The sequence below is a fragment of the Piliocolobus tephrosceles genome, chromosome 10 (genome assembly GCF_002776525.5).
Source record: "Piliocolobus tephrosceles isolate RC106 chromosome 10, ASM277652v3, whole genome shotgun sequence".
Taxonomy (NCBI): domain Eukaryota; kingdom Metazoa; phylum Chordata; class Mammalia; order Primates; family Cercopithecidae; genus Piliocolobus; species Piliocolobus tephrosceles.
Window position 1 is genome coordinate 129,840,450 of NC_045443.1, and position 20,347 is coordinate 129,860,796.

Below are 20,347 nucleotides of genomic sequence, written 5' to 3' on the forward strand. Positions count from 1 at the left end.
GGGGGGCTTGGATTTCCTCCTGGATCAGAGCGGGGGACTTGGATTTCCTCCTGTATCAGAGCGGGGGGCGTGGATTTCCTCCTGGATCAGAGCAGGGGGCGTGGATTTCCACCTGGATCAGAGCGGAGGTGTGGATTTCCACCTGGATCGGAGCGGGGGTGCGTGGGCTTCCACCTGGATTGGAGCGGGGCGTGGATTTCCACCTGGATCGGAGCCGGGGGTCGTGGGATTCCACCTGGATCACAGCGGGTTGTGGATTTCCACCTGGAGCCGGGACTGGACCTCAGGAGGCAAATGACCACCGTCTGTGACATGCAGGCCCACGTCTATGCTAGAAAAGCCACCCTTTGATATGGGGGGAGGATGGGACCCGCCCTGCACTGGCTCAGCAGCGGGGTCCAGCCTCCCCGGCCTCCGGAAAACAAACCTCGGGAGGACGCGGAGGGTCACACAGGGCTTCACCTCCAGCTCGGGTTTAGTCCTGACTCAGCGTCCACCCGGCCCCCAGGACTGGACCCCACGAAGCTCAGGGTCCCTGCCTGCCAACAGGACCAAGGTCATGCACAGTGGTACTGGGATCCTCCAGAGGATTCCACAGGGGACCGAGGGCCTGCAGGGATTCGAAAACCAGTGCCGGAGGCAGCCTTCCTCCCTACAGCACGAGCTAGGAGATAAAACAGGCAGGCGGGAGAGCAAGGCACGGGTCCCCCCTTCCTCACGGCTGGAAGCCCCCCAGGTGACAGGAGGAGTGATGGGGACAGGGGTGGGGCACTTGGGGACCTTCCTCTGCCAGATGGCACTGATGGTTCCACTGTGGCTGTGAGCAGGAAAGGGTTAACTTGGCAGCCGGCTCCTCCACATCCTGAGAATCCCCTTCCGGCCCCTCCCTGCCCTGAACCCCTGCTGAAGAGGACAGCCCTGCTCACCTGGCCTTGGCCGTCCCAGTTGGTCTGTGCTATGGTGGGATTCATGGTGGGGCCTTGGCCTCACAGCATCAGCTTGGCCGCTGGAGGGTGGAGACTGAGGTCAGCCATGTCCACAAGACCAGCCCAGTGAGGACCCTGGACACTGAGGCTCGGGGGCTTCTGGCTGGCCCCGCCTGGCACGTGTTGTCACACATGGGTGCCGGAGAATCAAGTTCCCGGGACCCCCTGGGAGGGGACACCTGGGAGTTCCCACCCAGCCTTTCTTGGGCCCTACCTGGGCATCTTTTCCCTCTGCTGACTTTAACCCGTGTCCTCTGCCGTGAGAACCCACAGCAGGGAAAAGCAGCCTGGCTGGGTTTTGTCCATCCTTCCAGCAAGTTGTGGACCATCAAAGTGGTCTCGGGGTCTCTGATCTTCCTGCCGCACAACAGCTGCCTGGAGGCTCACAACCAAGAACGGTGCTCACTCCAGCAGTGAGGCTAGCCCTGACAGCAAACAGAGTTCACTCCCAAATTTAGGACACACAGGAGCCTTCAAACCCCCCCCAACATGCGCACCCACATGTGCGCATATGTACACACACATGCATGCACGCGTGCACACATGCGCACACACACATGCGCGCACACATGCACGTGCACACACACACCATGCACACTCAGTGCACAGGTCAGCTGACGCGCACCAGCCGCTTTCCAAACCGAAGTCATTCCAGCCCCAAGTCTGTAGCTGGCGCCACATGAAAACACCACTGTGTTCTTATTTACGGAGCATGTTTCTTTAAATTGGCCTATTTTAAAACTAAATGCATTTTTTATTTGAAAAGGAATCTTCATTTCACCGCTGCAAATGGAAAGCTGGCATCACTTGTGTTAAATCATGGTAACCATGAAAATAAGTGGAATGAAAATAAAATAATGTTGTCGCACTCTGGATGTGGTTGAGGTGCCAAAGCCTCCGTGCCCAGGCCTCAGCCCTGTTTGTCTAAACGACTCGTGGAGACCCCTCCAGGAGGAATCAGAGCCTCAGGAGCTGGGCACGCCTCACCTGCACCGCTGTGCTGTCTAAGGAAGACTCATCACATCTAGAATTGGTTCCCAGCACGCATTTGTGGGAAAGGTGTGAAGTGGGCCCCACCTGGCTAGAACAGGGAGCTCTGGGTTCCCGCAGCCACCTCCACGTGGCCCAGGGCGCTCCCTGCACCCCCAGACACCACAGGCCTGTCCAGCCATCTCACGTCCCTCCATCCACACGCGGGGAACCCCAGAGCAGCTGAGTGAACGCCCTGGGAACCACTGCCTGAGTCATAAGAAATGGAATGGGGCTGAGACACGCCTTTCCTCCCCGCTTCTCTTCCCTGCCAGCCTCCCCATCCCCATCTCAAATGAGCTCCTGGCCCAAGAATCCTGGTGTCAGGGTCCCCTGGTGGGTGGGGCAGGCTGACCACACCAGGAGCTGCAGAGGGGGCTGCCCTCCCACCTGCCCTCCCTCAGGCAGCTCCAGGAGGAGGCAAGCGTGGCTGAGGCCACCTGCCACCACCCCACGGTGACAACGCGGCCCTGCTGGGCAGCCCTGAGCGCCCGGCTTCTGCAGGACGATGCCACCAGGGGCCCTCCCGGGGAGCATCCTGTCGTGGGCTGGGCTCTGTGGACAGAGGCGCAGGAGGGGCTGGCAAATCCTGCCTTATCGTGGCTGCTCCCTCAGGGCAGGTGTGAGGGTCAGAGACCAGGCTCCATCCGGAGTGGCACTGAGGCAAAGCCGTAGCCTCCAGGGCCTGGCTCCTGATTCACCCACTCTTGCAGCTTGGGGGGCGACAGGATGGGAGGTGCGCAGGCCACGGATGGAATGGGAATGCCCTTCGCTTCAGACACAAGCGACACCCAGCTCAGCAGTGAGAGGCCACAGCAGGTGGGACCGGGGCTGGCAGGGCCTGACACAGGGAGCCTGTGCTGCGTGAGCCATGATGCCTCAGCCCAGCTTCCGCGATCCCCAGATGCAGCTATGGCAGGGGTGCCCCATGCCTGGGGTAGGCCCTGGGAAGGATGCCTGCAGCCAAAGTGGGGGAGGGGGGAGAGACAGAGAGAGAGAAAAAGAGAGATACAGAGAGATTGAGAGAAGGAGAGAGGGAGAGACGGAGAGAGAGAGACAGGAGAGACAGAGGAGGCAGGAGGGCCCCACAGGCCGGTGCTCCTGACTGTTCCACTTTCCCACAGCAGACCTTTGCGCCTTTCTCCCAGGAGCCCGCAGCTCGTGGGGGCCACTCACTTCCGTGGCCCGGAGTGGGGGCGGCTCACTTCCCCGGCCGGCATGGGGGGCAGCTCATTCACTCACTTTCTGGGCCGGTAGTCGGGGATGCTCCGATCCAGGGAGATGCGGTCGCTGAGCTGAGCGTTGTAGCCATACTCCTCGTACTTGCCTTCTGCCTCCTGGCCGTCATCACGCAGGGTGGCCGCCAAGCCGCCCTGGCCCAGGCCTCCTGGCCCCTCCACCAGGCCAATGGGCTTGGCGAGGCCTGGGGGAAAGGAAGAGAGGGAGGTCAGGCAGGCCCAGGACACGTTGCATCTGTACCCAGGAGACGCCCCTCCCACCCCTCTCCACTACGACCACTTCCCCCGCCCCCCGTGCAAGCCCAGCAAACTCTGCAGATGGCAGGCTGCCAGCTCAGGACATTCCAGAAAGTGCACGACTGTGTGCAGAGTGAAGGGCGGTGCGGGCGGAGGAGGGAGGGATGAATGGGTGGTACATGGGGCTCTGAGGGCGGTGGACTCTGTGTGATGCTGTAATGGTGGAATTTGTTACTATGTATTTTTTGATTCAGGGTCTTGCTCTGTCACCCAGACTGCAGTGCAGTGGCACGATCTCAGCTCACTGCAGCTGGGCAGCCTGGAACTCCCAGGCTCAAGCGATCCTCCCACCCCAGCCTCCCGAGTAGCTGGGCACACCACCACAACCGGCAAATTTTTGTATTTTTAGTGGAGACGGTTTCACTATGTTGGTCAGGCTGGTCTTGAACTCCTGACTTCAAGCGATCCACCTACCTAGGCCTCCCAAAGTGCTGGGATTGCAGGCGTGAGTCACTGCACTGGCCAATACTTGTTCTTACGCGATTGTCCAAACCCACAGCAGGTGTGACACCTAGTGAGCTCCCCGTGATCCACGGCCCTGGGTGAGTCGCCTGCATCGGGCAGCATCGGCTCGATACATAGTCACATTCACGCACGTTCACACCCGGGCACTGTGCCTGGGGGGTGGAGGATGCGGGATCTCCGCTCAGTCTCTGTCAACCCAAAACTGCTCTGACGGTCAGGCCTACTGATGTTAAAAATATTAACTCAAAACTGCAACGTCTCTAAGAAGATTAGGTGTTTTAAACGCCATGCCACTGCCACCAACCCCACCAGCCCTTGATGCCGTCCGCCTGTGTAACTTGAGTTGAACACATATCCGCATGCATGCTGCTACTCTGGGGTAGGAAGAACCGAGCCATCGACACAGGCAGCAGCCGAGACGCGGCTCACACACGTGACGCCAAGCCAAAGAATCAACACAGGAGACCTCATCCCGTGTGGCCACTGGTGTGAGGTTCAAGAACAGATGGAATCACAATCCCAACCCATGGCCATCGGGGCAGGACGGGGACCCCGGGTGGGGCAGTGTCGACTGGAAAGGAGCTGGTGGAACCTCTGGGCTGACAGGGAGTGCTCCACGGCTTTGTCAGGGTGTATGGAACGGGTGCCCAAGGGGGCCGGGCCAGGGAAAGTTCTAGGTGCTCAATTGTGCTGGGCAAGTGGACGTGGCTCAGGGATGCCGTTCCCAGGGGGATGGGGGTGAGAGGGGTATCTCCCCGCAAAGACGACACCATTGGCTGTCTCTGAGCTGGGAGTCTCTGGGGCATCGTGGATTTGGGGGGCAGGTGCCCGGGCAGTAGTTTTAAGTCAGAAAGAGGCGGCATGGACCGCTGGGGCTGGGCTGCCTTTTGTCAGCTTGCACAGAGAGGTCTCTGGTCCTCGGAGGAAGGCCAGTGGAAACACAAACTTGGGAAATATCCGATGCTGACGTCCCACAGCTGCCTGCATGGGAGGGCCCTTCTCTTGTGGCACCAGCTCCTGGGGCCCAGCGGGATCTCTGTAGCATTCCTGCTCCGGGGAGGGAGGGACCAATGCCCTGGGAAGACTCCAGTCCGTGACCCTCCACCCCCAACAGGGCAGTGAGTGGGTTTCTCCCCTCAGCAGAGCCGAGGCTCTGAGCCTCCTGGAACCTCTGGACTTTCTGGAATATTCTATTGTAAATGGATAAACAAAGTGTTCTTATTTACGTAGGACTGAAGGATACAGATTGGACGTAGAATTGAAACATGACACAAATCACTTCCCTTTCTTAATACTGTGAGATAAATACGTAATCATGCTATTTTAAAATATCAATACTGCACTTGCATTTTCCTTTTTTTTTTTTTTTGAGACGGAGTCTCGCTCAGTCGCCCAGGCTGGAGTGCAGTGGTGCGATCTCGGCTCACTGCAAGCTCTGCCTCCTGGGTTCATGCTATTCTCCTGCCTCAGCCTCCGGAGTAGCTGGGACTACAGGTGCCCACCACCACACCCGGCTAATTTTTTGCATTTTTAGTAGAGACGGGGTTTCACCGTGTTAGCCAGGATGGTCTCGATCTCCTGACCTCGTGATCCGCCCGCCTCGGCCTGCACTTGCATTTTTCACTTTGGAAAGTCTGGAACTGGATGTCTCCCAGATGCAGGCACAGCAGCTTCTAACTCGAGAAAGGCCTCATCGTTCGCGGGGCTCAGGCCTCAGGTGAGGATTGGCCGTCTGGCCAGAGGGTGGCGGAGTGGGTTCCGGACGGCTGCCCGATGCCCGGCGTTGGGGCTTTACTTTTTCACTTGTAAAATAAAATATGCACGAGTTGAAAAATTCAAACAATCCAGAAAATCATGAAACGGAGAGTTGACAACTGTGTGCTCTGTTGTCTCCAAGCGCCACACTTCAAAGGAGATGCCTTTTTCTGGTTTGAGTCCTTTTCACTGTGTCTGCTGCAGATCCAGGTCTCGCCTCGTCAGCCTGAGACGAGGTCCCCTGACTTCTTGGCATGAAAAATGAGGGGCTGAGCCCGTTTTCACCCCCACCTTCTTCCCCTGCCCCCTCCTTCCCTCGATTTTTCTTAGCTATTATTTTTAGTGATCCTGTGGTTACCTTGGTGGCTTCAAAAGGAATACGTAAGCCTCTATTTCTGGAAGCTCTGACTCTATCCAGCATCTCCAGACTGCCTGCCTCATCAGATGAGAAATGGGCGCCCTGATCCACCTGCTGCTCAGCTGTGCCGCTACTTTTACACCCCTAAAGGCATCTGTGACACCCACCCTCAGCTCTATCACCGTGAGTGAGTGTTCACAGGACTTGATGACGGGGTGGTTCTGAAATGCAAAGCGGGCCGGGCATGGTGGCTCACACTTGTGATCCCAGCACTTTGGGAGGCCGGGGTGGGCAGGCCGGGCGTGGTGGCTCACACTTGTGATCCCAGCACTTTGGGAGGCCGGGGTGGGCAGGCCGGGCGTGGTGGCTCACACCTGTGATCCCAGCACTTGGGGAGGCTGGGGCGGGCAGGCCGGGCGTGGTGGCTCTCGCCTGCAATCCCATTACTTTGGGAGGCCGGGGCGGGCAGAACGCTTGAGGTCGGGAGTTGGAGACCAGCCTGACCAACATGACAAGACCCCATCTCTACTAAAAATATAAAAATTAGCCGGGTGTGGTGGTGCACACACACTTGTAATCCCAGCTACATGGGAGGCTGAGGCAGGAGAATCGCTTGGACCCAGGAGGCGGAGGTTGCAGTGAGCTGAGATCGCGCCACTGCACTCCAGCCTGGGCGACAGAACGAGTGAGGCTCCGTCTCAAAAAAAGAAAGAAAGAAAGGAAAAAAGCAGCAAATTGACATGCCCACATCAGGATTACGTAGTTACAATCCACCATGGCGCCAGCACGGCATGGACACTATGACAGAAATATTCTATCACCCACTAAACCTGTGCTGCTTCATGAAGAGCTGTCAAAGGTCAAGACAGTATCATTGATTTTCCTGTTACACTATCAATTTCTCAGAATTATGCATATTTTGACTTGTTTTAGGTTTCGATCTTGACTTTTCATATGCCCATTTAGAGAAGACAAAAAGATAATAATAATAATATCTACTGAGCAAGCGCCCTTCCCACACGTTAACATGTCATTCCCCACAACACCCCGGGACGTAGGTTCTGTATTTCACTCCATTTTGCAGATGAGGAAACTGAGGCTCAGAGAGGTCAGGCCACACACACAGGGTCACAGAGCTGGTCAGCATCAGAACCATGTTTGAACCCAGGCAACGTGGCAGGGAGCAGCTCCTCCCGACAGCTGTGCTCGCTGCCATGTGAGCTCAGGCCTCCTGGCGGTGTGACCGGCGAGCACAGCCCCATCTTCTCAGAGATGTTCCCGACTGCAGGGCCGGCCCTCAGTGCCCTCGCCTCATGGCCTTCTCACTCCCAGGTCCCTTTGCATCAATTGTTTGCCCAGCGGCCACCCCCAGGCCCTCCTCACTCTAAGCCTGGGTGGGCTCCATCGCCCTGTGGATCCCACATCTGCTCAGGTCCTGGAGGTCCTCTCATCCCACTGAAGTATATCTCTAAAGAAGACTGAAGATGGGTTGTGTGGAAAGTAAATTTCCTGAGCCCTCAAATGTCTGGAAGTCTCTTTCATTGCTCCTCATGCTGGCTTGATAATTGTGCTAGGTATAGAATTCCAGGCTCAACAGGGTTTTTTTTGCCTCATACAGTGCCCAGTGCTGCCTGCGAGTGTTCTGAGGTTGGCAGGACACTCTTTCTTCTTCAGACTGGCATTTTGTTTCTGCCTGTCTCTGGACACTGATTTTTGTTGTTGTTGTTGGGATCCTAGATTTGGTCAGGGCCTATCTTGAAGCGAATCACAGTCACACTTGGCAATCCACACTGATGTCGACGTTCAGCTCCAGGAAGTTTGTTCTGTTAATGATGTGACTGTATTCCCATCTGCCATCCCTGTTTTCTCTTCTGTAACCTCTGTTAAGTGAACGTTTCCTCTCCCGGTTTATCACTTGCCTCCCGACGCTTCATTCTCCATTTTCATTCTCTTGGTTTTCATCTCATCGGCTTGATCTCTTGTCGTGTTGCCAGTTAGCCTGTCCCTTGAACTGGCTTTGTCATCATCTATTTAATCCCAAAGGACGCGCTTGTCCTCCAGCCGCCCTGCCTTGCACAAATGGCAAACTCGTTTTACTCTATGTGGTTGGCAGCAGCCCGAAAGCTGTCCACATCCGAATCCCTGGAACCGGTGAGTGTCGCGTTACACAGCTAAGAGGACTTGGCAGACGCCCCCAGCTTTGCCTGAATCTGCTTCATTGGCCAGAAGGCGCGAAGGAGCTGGGCCTTCACTGGCCTACGTGCTGTGGTCACGTCACTTGCACGGGGGTTAGGGGACACCCTGGCCATGCCGCTGCTCACGGTTTCCTTGCGGAGGTATGAGGGTTGCCAGGCCTCCCACTGAGTGTGTTTTGAAGAGAGAGGCTGCTATTCCCATCCTCCCTCCACCCTGGGGCTCCATGCCTCCCCTCAGTGCTGCACCTGTGCTTAAGAGAACCAAGCAGCCCCTGGTCCAGATGCTGCTGCCCGCTAAGCTGCCTGATTTCTCCTGGCTGAGGGTCCTCCTTGGTCACAGGTGGACCCCCATCGAGTCCCTGTCCCAGGACTGTGCGGATGGTGGACGTGGAGCTCAGGGACCCCGAGCCCTGCACTGGGCGTGCACTGGGGTGAAGGAGCCTTTGCTGCCTCAGATCTGATCTTCTTCCTCGGCTGGTGGAGTCAGTGCTGTCACCATCCCGTAGCTGCTGAGAGAAGCTGCCCGGGGGACACCAGTGTCAGCAATGGGCCTCCCCTTCCCTGCCCGCACGGTGCCCGGCACTGGGCTGTCGGTGAAGCCAGGGCGTTGGGGGTGGGGAAGAGCAGAGCAAACTCTCCAGGTGCCCATCCGAAGGCCGCTGGCTTCCCAGGCTGGAGGCCCCATCTCCAGCCCCTGGGCTGTGGCAGCACCAGCCACTCCCTGTGACCCCCAGTGCAGCTACAGGGACCACTGGCGGCTCCATCCCACAGTGGGTTTAGAGGGATTTGGTCCTGAGACCTGCAGCCACAGGCTGGACGTCTCCACACTTTTACCAGTTTCTTCTACCATCATTCTTCATGATTTGTCCTTGTTTCCTGGTGGGATCAAGCAACCCTGCCTCTTTGGAAGGAATTCTTTGTGAAAGAAGATATGAGGCCATGCTGCAGAGAAGAGACAGGGAAGATGAGAGCTCCAGAAATCCTGCCGCGAGGCACCCATGGCAACCTTCCTCACAGGCAAAATCAGATCCGTGGGATTTCCACTTTTCCGAGCTATTAACAGATCCCTCCTGCTCCAAAGAACGTGACCGGGAAAGCCAAGCGGCTCTGACCACACCTGCCCTCCCAGAGGCTGCCCTGGGCCTGCGCCTGCTCCTGCCCTGCCCTCCCGGAGGCTGCCCTGGGCCTGCGCCTGCTCCTGCCCTGCCCTCCTGGAGGCTGCCCTGGGCCTGCACCTGCTCCTGCCCTGCCCTCCCAGCTGGAAGTCCTGACTCCAGCCTCTGCCGGCACCTTGGCGCTACATGGCCGCTGCCACCCTGAGCAGGACTCCTGAAGCCTCTGATCCCCCACTTCTCGTCCCAGCTCCGACTATACACGGGGTCCCCCACCTTCTCCTTCCAGCTCCAACCGTACATGGGGTCCCCCACCTTCTCCTTCTAGCCCTGACTACACATAGGGCCCCTCTGCAGCCACTTGCATCATAACCAACTCACTCGAGATAACTAACTCACTCCCAGGATAACCAAGCCACTTCCAACATAACCAACTTGCTCCCATGATAACTGACTCACTCCTACAATAACCAACTCACTCCTGAGACAACCGGGCCAATTCCACTAACCAACTCACTCTCATAATAACCAACTCACTCCCAAGAAAACTAACTCACTTCTGAGAAAACCAACTCCCAAGATGACCAACTCACTCCCGAGACAACAAATTCCCTCCCATGATAATCAACTCACTCCTGAGATAACCAAGCCATTCCCAAGACACCTAGCCCACTCCTGAGATAACTAACCCAGTCTCATGATAGCCAACCCATTCTTGTGATAACCAACTCATTCCTAAGGTAACCCACTCCCAAGTTAACTAACCCACTCACATGATAACCATTGCACTCCAGAGCTAACCAAGCCACTCCTGAGATAACCCACTCCCATGATAACTAACCTGCTCCCACCATACCTAACCCACCCGATAACCAACCCACTCCTGAGATAAGCCACTCCCATAACGAACCCATTCTCACATTAAGGGCATTAACCCCTGGGAGAGGGCAGAGCCGCTGCAGACCCCTCTCAATGCCATGGTGGGGGTGAAGCTTCCCACGTGGGGGCAGATGGCAACGCATTCACAGCACAGCACTGACCGTGTTCTTCGTGCAGGCGTTGCACGAGCTTTGCCTCCTTTAATGCCCAGGGTTCCCTCCAAGCCAGGTGCTTTTGTCACCCCCATGTAACTGATGAGACTACTGAGGCTGAAGGTTGGGCCCATGGCCAGGAGGCAGTGAGCCCCAGCCACACTCCGCCACAGTGCTCTGAACTGCAAAGCTCTCAAAGAGAGTGTCCCAGGAGACAGAGAAAGGCACCGCCCCTGTATCGTGTCAGGCAAAGGTGTTAAATAAACAGCCACTAAACCATGGTCACACCCCTTTCAGGAGAGGAAGGGCATCCTCTCCCAAGGAAGCAGGTGACGGTGCCCGCCTGGCCTTGGGGACCACGGCTGTGCTTCACTCTGCGCCCTGCTTCACAGACGGAAGTGCTGCTGCGGTGGGCACGCGGGAACCGTCCAACGAGAACCATACAGGAGTTTCTGGGCCAGACCAAGGTGCCAGCTGGACACTTCTCCTCCAGGGCACATAAAGGGTCTCCATCCATGGGGCTGCCCCATTGCCGGCCCCTGCCCCTCCCAATTCTGCCTGGAGGTTGGGATGGCTGTGAGAACATTCACCACCCGCACCGCACAAGGACTGCCTGGTGGCCACCGGGAGGGAACATGCGGTGTGGACACATTCAGATTGAACCAGTCCTCAGAGGAGGGACCTGGGGCCCCCCTCGCTGGCCGGAGAGGGAGGCCAACCCCTCCCTAGCAAATGCAGCCTCCCCCCTGCCCTGCATGACTTTGGACAGGGCAGGTGATTTGGATGCGGCTCTAGGGGGGCACGGAACATTCGTGTGCCACCTTCAAGATGGAGGGGTCTGCATTGTGCTTTTTGCCTCCACATAAAGTTGTGGTCACAGATGCCTTCCATGCCGTCACAGGTAGAATTCAATTGCAGTCATAGCAATGACCTTCCAACCACCAGGAAACATCCATCAGACGGCAGAGTCCACAGAAACGACTGCCTGACAACCCTGAGAGCTCACGCGTTTATCACTTATTTGTTAATTACATATTTAGGATTGCTTATCTCAGAAATTGAACCACTGCGTCAAAGATAGAGAAATTTCATGAATCTTGGTGCCAAGTCATTTTCCAGAAGGTTTAGATTGGTTTTGTTTCACTGCCAGCAATATATGCTTCCACTACTTTAATTAGAAAGTGCATCACTTCTGATTGGAAAAGTCATAAATGCTTCTGGTAGAAAATTCTGCACACACGGACACACACATGCACACAGAGGATCACCTGGGGTCTCATGCCACCACAGGGAAAACTAATATCAGTATTTTCGCGCTCCATATTATTTTATAAGATCATGTGAAACTCCTCGGCGCAGCTCCATCCACATATCTGGTGTCTGCCACCTGCGTTCTGTTGTTATCACTACGTCTTGAGTATTTTCCCACGTCACTAAAAATTCTTCATAAACATAACTTTTGATGGCTGCAAACATAAAATGTCAATTTGTAGCTGCGCCATTTATTCATCTATCCATTATCAAAACTCACAGAGCATCTGCTAAATCCCAAGAGCCGCCTGGGCCGGGTAGCCCCAGGTGGCCCCGGTGAACGCAGCACACACCTGCCTGCCCCCCAGAGCTCATGCCCCGTCATGCACACAGGTGAGCAGATGCCAGCCCAGGGCAGCCGCTTCCTCGCAGGTGTGGCCAGAGGCAGGGGCAGGGTCCCCACGAGGAGGAGTCTGAGGGAAGAGAAAGGCCAGGAGGGCAGGAAGGTGTCCTGCGAGTGGCTGCGTGTGCAGGTCAGGGCTGTGGGGGCAGAAAGGGGACGACGGGACGGGGTGAGAGCTTTCTGTGCCGGCTGGGATCTTGCTTTGAGCTTTGCAGGAAGTGGGAGCGCAGAGGAGCTTTGAGCTGAGGCGGAGAGAGAAGGGTGGGCACAGTGGCCAGGCTTTCCACACAGATAAACCACTCCGGTGACCGTCCATGGGGGGACGAGGGTGGAACCCAGGGGCCTGTGCAGAGTCCGGTGTTCTGATCAGCCCAGGGACGAGATGACGTGTGGACACTGACGACTCTGTTTCCCACCCTCTGTGTGTCTCTCTCCGGACAGCCTCCCTGTGTATTTCAGGACTAGCCATCCCCATGCGCACTGTGGCTGTCACCCTGTGGCCTTCACCCACAGTCCCTGTCAGACCCTCCACCGCTGGGATGCAGTGATTGCCCGAGGCTGGGCAAGCGCCCTGAGTGGATTCATCACCAGGAGAGAGGCCCCCACCCCAGGCATCTTAAGCAGCACAGGCCACCAGGGCATCTTCGTCTAACATGAGAGGCAGCTGCTCAGAATCTGCCACCAAAAACGGAAGCAGAGGAGAGATGAGAAGCAGCACCCTTGCCCAGGCACACCTCCGCCCGGGCACACCCTCACCCAGGGATACCCTCGCCCAGGCACACTCTCACCTGGGTACATCCTCGCCTGGGCACAGCCTTGCCTGGGTGGCCTCCTGGAGCTCAATTTGGGGGGTGTTTGGGCTCAGCGGGCCCTGAGAGGGGAGCCAGGGAGCCCCTGGGGTGCAGAGTGTGGCCCAGGTGCTGACGTGAGGGCCAGGCCTGGGGTTTCTCCTCCTGCTCCTCACGGCACTGGGTGGTGGGGACCAGCAGTCCTGGGTGGGGCTTGGGTCCGAAGGAGCTGAGTCAGGGCTGGCAGCACAGCCTTTAGGACGGCGGCTCTCACAGTGGCACCTGGGCCAGGGGGCCCACCCTCAGGACAGGGGGGCTCACGGCGGGGCCCACACTCAAGACAGTGGCTCCCACCCTCAGGACAGCAGCGACCACCTTACCTGGGAGCCTGTGAGACCCTCTCCAAAACGGCCGAGTCAGAACCCCCGGGGTGCCGGCGCCTGTTCTAACCAGGCCTCCAGGGGACTCCCACACTGGCAGCCCTGGAAGCGGCCACCCCGGGGCAGCAGATGAAGCCCGTCCGCTCCAGAACCACCTGGGGAGTCTGAGGGCGCCGGCGCCTGCCTGGGCCTCCCCACAGAGTCGACGTAACTGCCGGGGCGTGGCCTGGACGCTGCAAGGTCTAAACCATCCCCAGGTGACTCTCAAGTGCAGGGCAATGGGAGCTGCTGTCTGGGATGGCGAGGAGTCGGCCCGGCTCCAGTGCCCCGGCCAGGAGGCAGCCCACTCAGGGGCGTCCCAGAGCTGTGCAGACGCCTGTTGGGGGTGGCCCTCCCGGGGTCTAGGGGCCGAGGTCCAGGCGGGTGGGCAGAGCGGGCGTCCAGACTGTGGACAACAAGTTCTTAGGGGAAAGTGGTCGGACATAGTGGCTTGGAGGACACAGCGCGTCTCCAGGCCTTTCTGGGTCCCCCCACCCGCCCCAGCGCTGCTGACGGAGTGCCATGGGGCACCCACTTTCCCCAGGACATTCTCCACGCCTTCGTCCCTGCTCAGAGCCGGGAACACAGCTTGGTTTTGGAGGCAGTGATTTGACTTGTGAGAGGAAAAGCAGCTTCCTTTTGAGATTCAGGGCTGAACACAAGGCTTCCTCCCCCTCATTCATCATCACTGTGGTAATTGGAAAAGATGGCTCACTTCCGACCACGGCCGCCGAGTGCCCATGGTCATTCTGCTTTTATGGAATCATCATTTGAAGTTCCTTTCCCATGACCCGAGGGAACGCACTTTTCTATCTACAGGAGATAATTTGGAAGACGATCACAGGGAGGAGACGGCCGTCTGGGAGTGTGGCGGGGAAAGTGATTTCCTCGGGGGCTGACTCCGTTCGTGAGCAGATAGGCAGGCGGGGGTGGTCTGGGCTGCTTCTCAGCCACCTCCTGTCAACGGACCCTGAGGAAAACAGGGAAGTTGAAGGATGAACAGATTGTCACTTGGCGTGTGTGTCTGGGGCAACGGGGAGTGGTGGGGACTGCGGCTCAGACCCACGGATTACTGCCGCCCAGGGACTCGAGTCCAGAGATACCAGATCTTCTAAAATTCCAACAGGAGGTGCCGGTGTACAGATTTCTGTCTCTATATGTCAGCAATGAATTCACATTTTGGAAGAAATGGCATTAAGTTAACAAATACACACTGGGTCTGTCTATATCTGTTAATCGGGCAGGAAAGGTGTGGTGGGACACGTAACAGATCCCAAAGGCATCAGGTTCTGGTGTCTGGAACCCACGAGTCTGTCACTTTCCATGGTCAAGGGACTTTACAGACATGATTAAGTTAGGGGCCCTGAGACAGAGGGTGCCCTTGCACCCAGTTGCACCCTGAATGCAATCACCAGTGTCTTATAAGAGAGAAGTGGGCCAGGCGCAGTGGCTCACGCCTGTAATCCCAGCACTGTGGGAGGCCGAGGCAGGTGGATCACGAGGTCAGGAGTCCAAGACCAGCCTGGCCAACATGACGAAACCTCATCTCTATTAAAAAAAATTCAAAAATTAGCTGGGCGTGGTGGTGAGTGCCTGTAATCCCAGCTACTCAGGAGGCCGAGGCAGGAGAATTGCTTTAACCCTGGAGGGAGAGGTTGCAGTGAGCTGAGATCGCGTTACTGCACTCCAGTCTGGGTGACAGAGCAAGACTCCGTCTCAAAACAAACAAACAAAAACAAGTGTCTTATGAGAGAATTGGGCCAGGCGCAGTGGTTCACAGCTGTAATCCCAGAACACTGTGGGGCTGAGGCAGGAGAATCCCTTGAGCCCAGGAGTTTGAGACCAGCCTGGCCAACACGGTGAAACTCCATCTCCACTAAAAACACAAAAATTACCCTGGTGTGGTGGTGGCACTTGTAAGTCCAGCTACTTGGGAGGCTGAGGCAGGAGAATCGCTTGACCTTAGGAGGCTGAGGCTGCAGTGAGCTGAGATCGCACCACTGCACCGTAGCCTGGGCAATAGAGTGAGACCCTGTCTCACACACAAAAAAAGTAAAAGGCACGGGGAGGGAGATTTGACGCAGACAGAAGAGGAAACAGCTGCATGTGATGGAGGCAGAGGGTGCAGCAATGTGGCCAAGGACGCCTGGAGCCCTCAGGAGCTGGGAGGGAAGGACAGACCCTCCCTGGGCCTCTGGAGGCCGCACAGCCCTGCCCGTAGCTCAGCAGTCGCTCAGTGAAATCCACTGTGGGTGTCTGGATGCCACAGCTATGAGAGAAGAAACGTATGTGATTTTAGGCCCCATCTGTGGTGATCTGTGACAGCAGCCCCAGGAAAATAATACAGGAGGCTAAGCTGGTACAGCAAGCAGACCCCTAAACACCGTGCCCCAGGCCGACGCTCCCTTGCTGGGTGCCACCGCCCGTTCTGTTTGCTGGTCTCGTTCCAGCAGCCCCCAGGCAGTGCCTGCCCCTCGCGGGTTCCCAGATACTTCTAAAGGCAGGGGAGGGCTTGTGGGATGTGGGGCGGCCCCACGAAAGCAGGGCAGGCCGGGAAGGCAAGGCAGGGTGGGAGGGACCCTCGACCGCTGGGGCTGAGACAAAGAGAGGGGCCCGGGACCCGCCTGGTACCTCGGGGTGCCCGTCCTGTAATCCTCACACTGCCCATGATGTCAGCGCCATGCTGTCCCCATTGCATAGACAGTGAGGCTCACCGCGGCCACAAAGACCCGGCAGGCTGCGGCTCCTGGGCCCTTCTGAGCCGCGTGTGCACCAGCCGTCCTCACGCCTCACCCATGGGGCTCGGGATGGCCACACTGTTACCCCTGTGCCCGAGGAGGCAGGAGGTGGCCATGGAGCAGGGGTGAGCTGGTGCCTGGGAGGACGCTGCTGGCCCCACCTCTCTGCCCCCAACCAGGGAGGTTCCTAGAGCCCCCGTTTACGGCCCTGCAGGGTGGTGGGCAGAAGCCGGCCCCGCCCATTCAGCCCACGTCCACCAGGCCGCAGGCATGTCTGTCCTACGCGACGCTCTCAGAATCCCGAGTTTTTGCCAACATTGAAATCCCTGTAGATTTCACCTGAAACCCTGGAGTTCCCGCTTCCTCGGGAGGATCCAGCAGTCTGACAGCCTGGATCTGCCACGCACGTCAGAGATGGGCTAGAGGGGATCGTGGCCCCCGGGACAGCCACGGCCGACTGGCCCCACACCTCTAGCTGCCCATGGGCCTCACGCAGCCACCCTGGAGGTCGAGGGATCGTGCCCCAGTTTAGATGAATGGAGCGGGATGGTGGGTTGAATGAGGGCCCCAAAAGCCATCTCCACTCTGAACCTGTGGATGTGGGAGTAGGGTCTTTCCAGGTATAATTAAGTTAAGGATTTCAAAATGAGGTCATCCTGGACTCGGGGCAGGAGGCCTAAATCCAGTAAGAAGCATGCTGACTAGACAATGAGAGGGCTCAGATAGTCACAGGCAGAGAAGAGAGGCCACGTGACATCAGAGGCAGAGACGACGCCACGACCGCCTGGAGCCCCCCAAGTGGGACAGGCCTGCAGCAGACCTAGGCCCCCAGGGGAGCTGGCCCTGCCGGCACCGTGACTTTGGACTTCTGGCCTCCAGAACAGAGACAGAGTAAGTCTCCGCTGTGTACAGCCACCCAGTCTGTGGTCAGTGTTACAGCAGCACCAGGAATCCCACGCAAGGAGGGCAGTTAGAGGGAAGGGGCCCAGCAGACGCCCGGGCCACCACCCATCCCCTGTCCTTCAGCCGCAGAGCGATAGTTCACTTGACAGCAGCGGACACAGATGAAACCCCGGCCTCCTGGGTGACCACGCAGCGGAGGGTGGTGCCCAACTAACACCTAGTCTATAAGACTCAGGTGGAATTTGCTGGGTGGAATGTCTGAGAAATATGTCTAAAAAAGCAGACTTCTGGAATCTGAGGTTTTTGCCTTTTATCCATAGCCCTGTACTGTTTTTTGGGCCTGGAACCAGGACTCAGTGCTCGGGGCTGGAGCAGCCAGTGTGTGACCATGAGGCCGAATGCCTCCAGCAGAAAGGGAGGAGCTGGGATTCCCGTAGGGCTGGGCTTGTGAGGGTCCCACCAGCCCTCCAGGTTTCACCAGCCACACCGCGGTTCTGCATTTCAGTCGGGGTCTGTAACACGCAGAAGTAAAGGAACTGAGGCATGCAAAGGCTGGGACCATCAGAGGCTCTGAGTTCCCTCACACAGAGGAGCCAGGGCCAAGTGCCAGGAGCGAGAGGGCACTCACATGAGGTCAGGCTGCCTCCCACCCCACAGCCCCACCCAGAAGGATGGTGCTGGCCATCTCCTGGGGGCTGAGAGCACTCCAGAAAAGCAGGCATCCCTGCCAGCTTCCTCTGGGTCCCTGCCCCCTGAAGAGTCATTTCACACTTGGCTGCCTGCTCTCCCAGCACATGATACCTGGGATATGTGGGCGGCTGTGATTTTTCAACTTGGAAGGAAGTGGGCTTTCAAGCTCCCAGCTTCTCTTTGAGTCACGGATTTCCATCTGTCACAGCAACTATAGCCAATATTCCAAGAGAGGAAACAGCACAAACTGAGAGGTGGCCAGGCACAAGATAATCGGGGAGGAAGGGGCAGAGGGAGGGCACTGCTAGGAAGGTGGGAGCCACGTGGGAGCCACGCTGTGCTCCCATGCAAAGAGAAACTGGGCATGGCTGTGGCCCGAGGGAGGTGATCCCCAAACAACCCAAATCCGGCTGTCCCGTTTTGGAGCCTCCGCCTGTCCACACCCATCCTTCAGGGCACCTGCTCTCCCTGGGCCCACGGCGCTGGCAGCCCAAGACAGGGACTCAGCCCCAGCTAAAGTTTCCCAGAACTGTGGCCTCTGTGAGCCAGACCAACCTGCCTCCCGCTGAAAAGCACTAAGAATGCTGGATTTAAACAACAACATCAACTTCTAAAAAGCAATAAATACCTGACAAGATGGCAAGACATTGCTAGGCCAAAAGTGAAGGGAAAATGGGAATCAGAGAAATGAGTGGGCCTGCAATTTGCTTTTTTCCTAAGGGGGTGTTCTGAATATTGTGACTTTGACATTTCAAAGAGGGAGAAAGGGGGAAGAAACCAGAGGTGCCAAATAGAAAACTCTCCCTCCACAAACAGCGGTGAGGGTGAAGCAGTGGGGGACTCGCCTTCAGGACGTGCAGCCTCGGCGTGGTCCAAGCAACCATCAAGACCTGAACTTGATGGAGGAGCAGCACGGGCAGGGACAGCATGGACAGGGGTAGCACAGGCAGCCTCCAGGAGCCTGGAGGAACAAACACAACCCTTTCTAGAGAGGACAGCTTCTAGCCTAGGCCTTGGGTTATGCCTGCAAATCAACGTTCAATGACAACGACCAGCATACAGTCAAACGTAACAAGGCACACAAGGAAAAGAAACACCGTGAGCAAGTGCCGGCAGAAAGAACAGAGGTGGACTCCAGACCAGGGCAGCTGCCATGGGACAGTGGGCCCTCCCTCCACCCTCAGATTCCGGGACACCAGTAGCCGCCACCATGACCTTTGTCCAGCAAGCAGGACTCCACCCTGTTTGCAGTGGGGGAACCAGCAGCACCATCACCTTCCAGCACTCCAGGCCCCGTGTCCTTCACGTGCGTGCAACCTTGGCTGTCCACTTCAGGGAGTGTGGAGGGCAGCGGGGAGTGTGGAAGCTGCAGCAGGCAAAGCGTCCCACCAGCTCCCTTGTCCCTCTCTTTACTTCCACTATAAAAATGTAAACCGATTTAATGTGCCTGGCTATTAATTTTGATGATTACAAAATGAAGATAAAAATGAGAGACCCTGGTTTGCTTTTGTAGATAATGTCTCTCTCTCTCCCAGCTTCAATTTTATACACTCTCTCCAAATACAACAGCTAATTTCATTACAGACAGGTCTTTTAAGATTCCCTGGGGACCCAAACTAGTAACATATTGTCAATAGTGAAAACACTGACTGCCCTTCCGAAACCATGAAGTCATGAATATTTTGCAGGACATGGCAATACCTGTAAAATATATTCTCACTGAGACTAATACAGTGTTTGATAAATCTTCATACATAATACTTGTGTTCAACGAATATGAATATTTATGGGGCCAAAGCAGGAGCAGAGTGGATGGGCCCCCACCCCTCCCCACGCCCACGCTGTCCTTTGATGGTGCACACGCCTGGGGTCAGCTCTCTGCCCAAATCCTGACTCTGGAATCTCCTGGAAATGCCCGTCCTTCGGACACAGCCCAGCCTTGAGGGTCACAGACAGGAGGAGACCTCAGGAACCCATACACGGAGGACGGGAGGGGAAACTGGCCCTGCCCTTGGTAAAGCCCTCAGTGGAGTCCAGGGCATCTGGCTTTCCCTCAGCCACTTGCTGAAGGAGAGCCTGCCCTGAACCCCTGTTGTCAGGGGTCAGCAGACGCTCCATGTCTCTGCCCCCAGAGTTGATCCCCTTCTACCAGGGCCCAAGTCAAAGATGAGGTTGTCAGTCCAAGGCTTGTGTCAGTCTGGGCTGCTCAACTCCACATGGATGCACTGGGACCCAACCTGGCTTCCTGGACTTCTCTCCTAGTCCAGCACTCCAGACACTGTCTCTCCTAGTCCAGCATTCCAGATACTATCTTCCCCTTCTCAATGCTTGGCTGTCCTCACTCTGTAGAGTCTCCTACTATATTTACTCATCCTCCACTCATCCACCCGCCCATCCATCCACCCACCCATCCATCCACACATCCACCCATCCATCCATTCACCCACCTACCCATCCACCCACTCATCCTTCCACCTGCCTACTCATCCATTCATCCATCCACCCATTCACCCACAAATCCATCCACCCAGCCACCCACCCATACATACATACATCCACCCATCCATCCATTCACCCCCCAACTCATCCATCCACACATCCACCCATCCATTCTTATACCCACCTACCCATCCGCCCACTCATCATCCACCCATTTGCCTACTCATCCATTCATCCACCCACCCACCCA

General features: G+C 56.9%; 1 protein-coding gene across 1 annotated transcript in view; it reads right to left on the bottom strand.

Moving 5' to 3' along the window:
• GALNT9 (polypeptide N-acetylgalactosaminyltransferase 9) overlaps nt 1-20,347 on the bottom strand; it is a 129,790-nt gene that overhangs the window by 87,102 nt on the left and 22,341 nt on the right. The window contains exon 2 of the mRNA XM_026449527.2: nt 3,258-3,438. Within this exon, the coding sequence (XP_026305312.1) occupies nt 3,258-3,438 (181 nt within the window). The remainder of the gene's footprint in view (nt 1-3,257; nt 3,439-20,347) is intronic.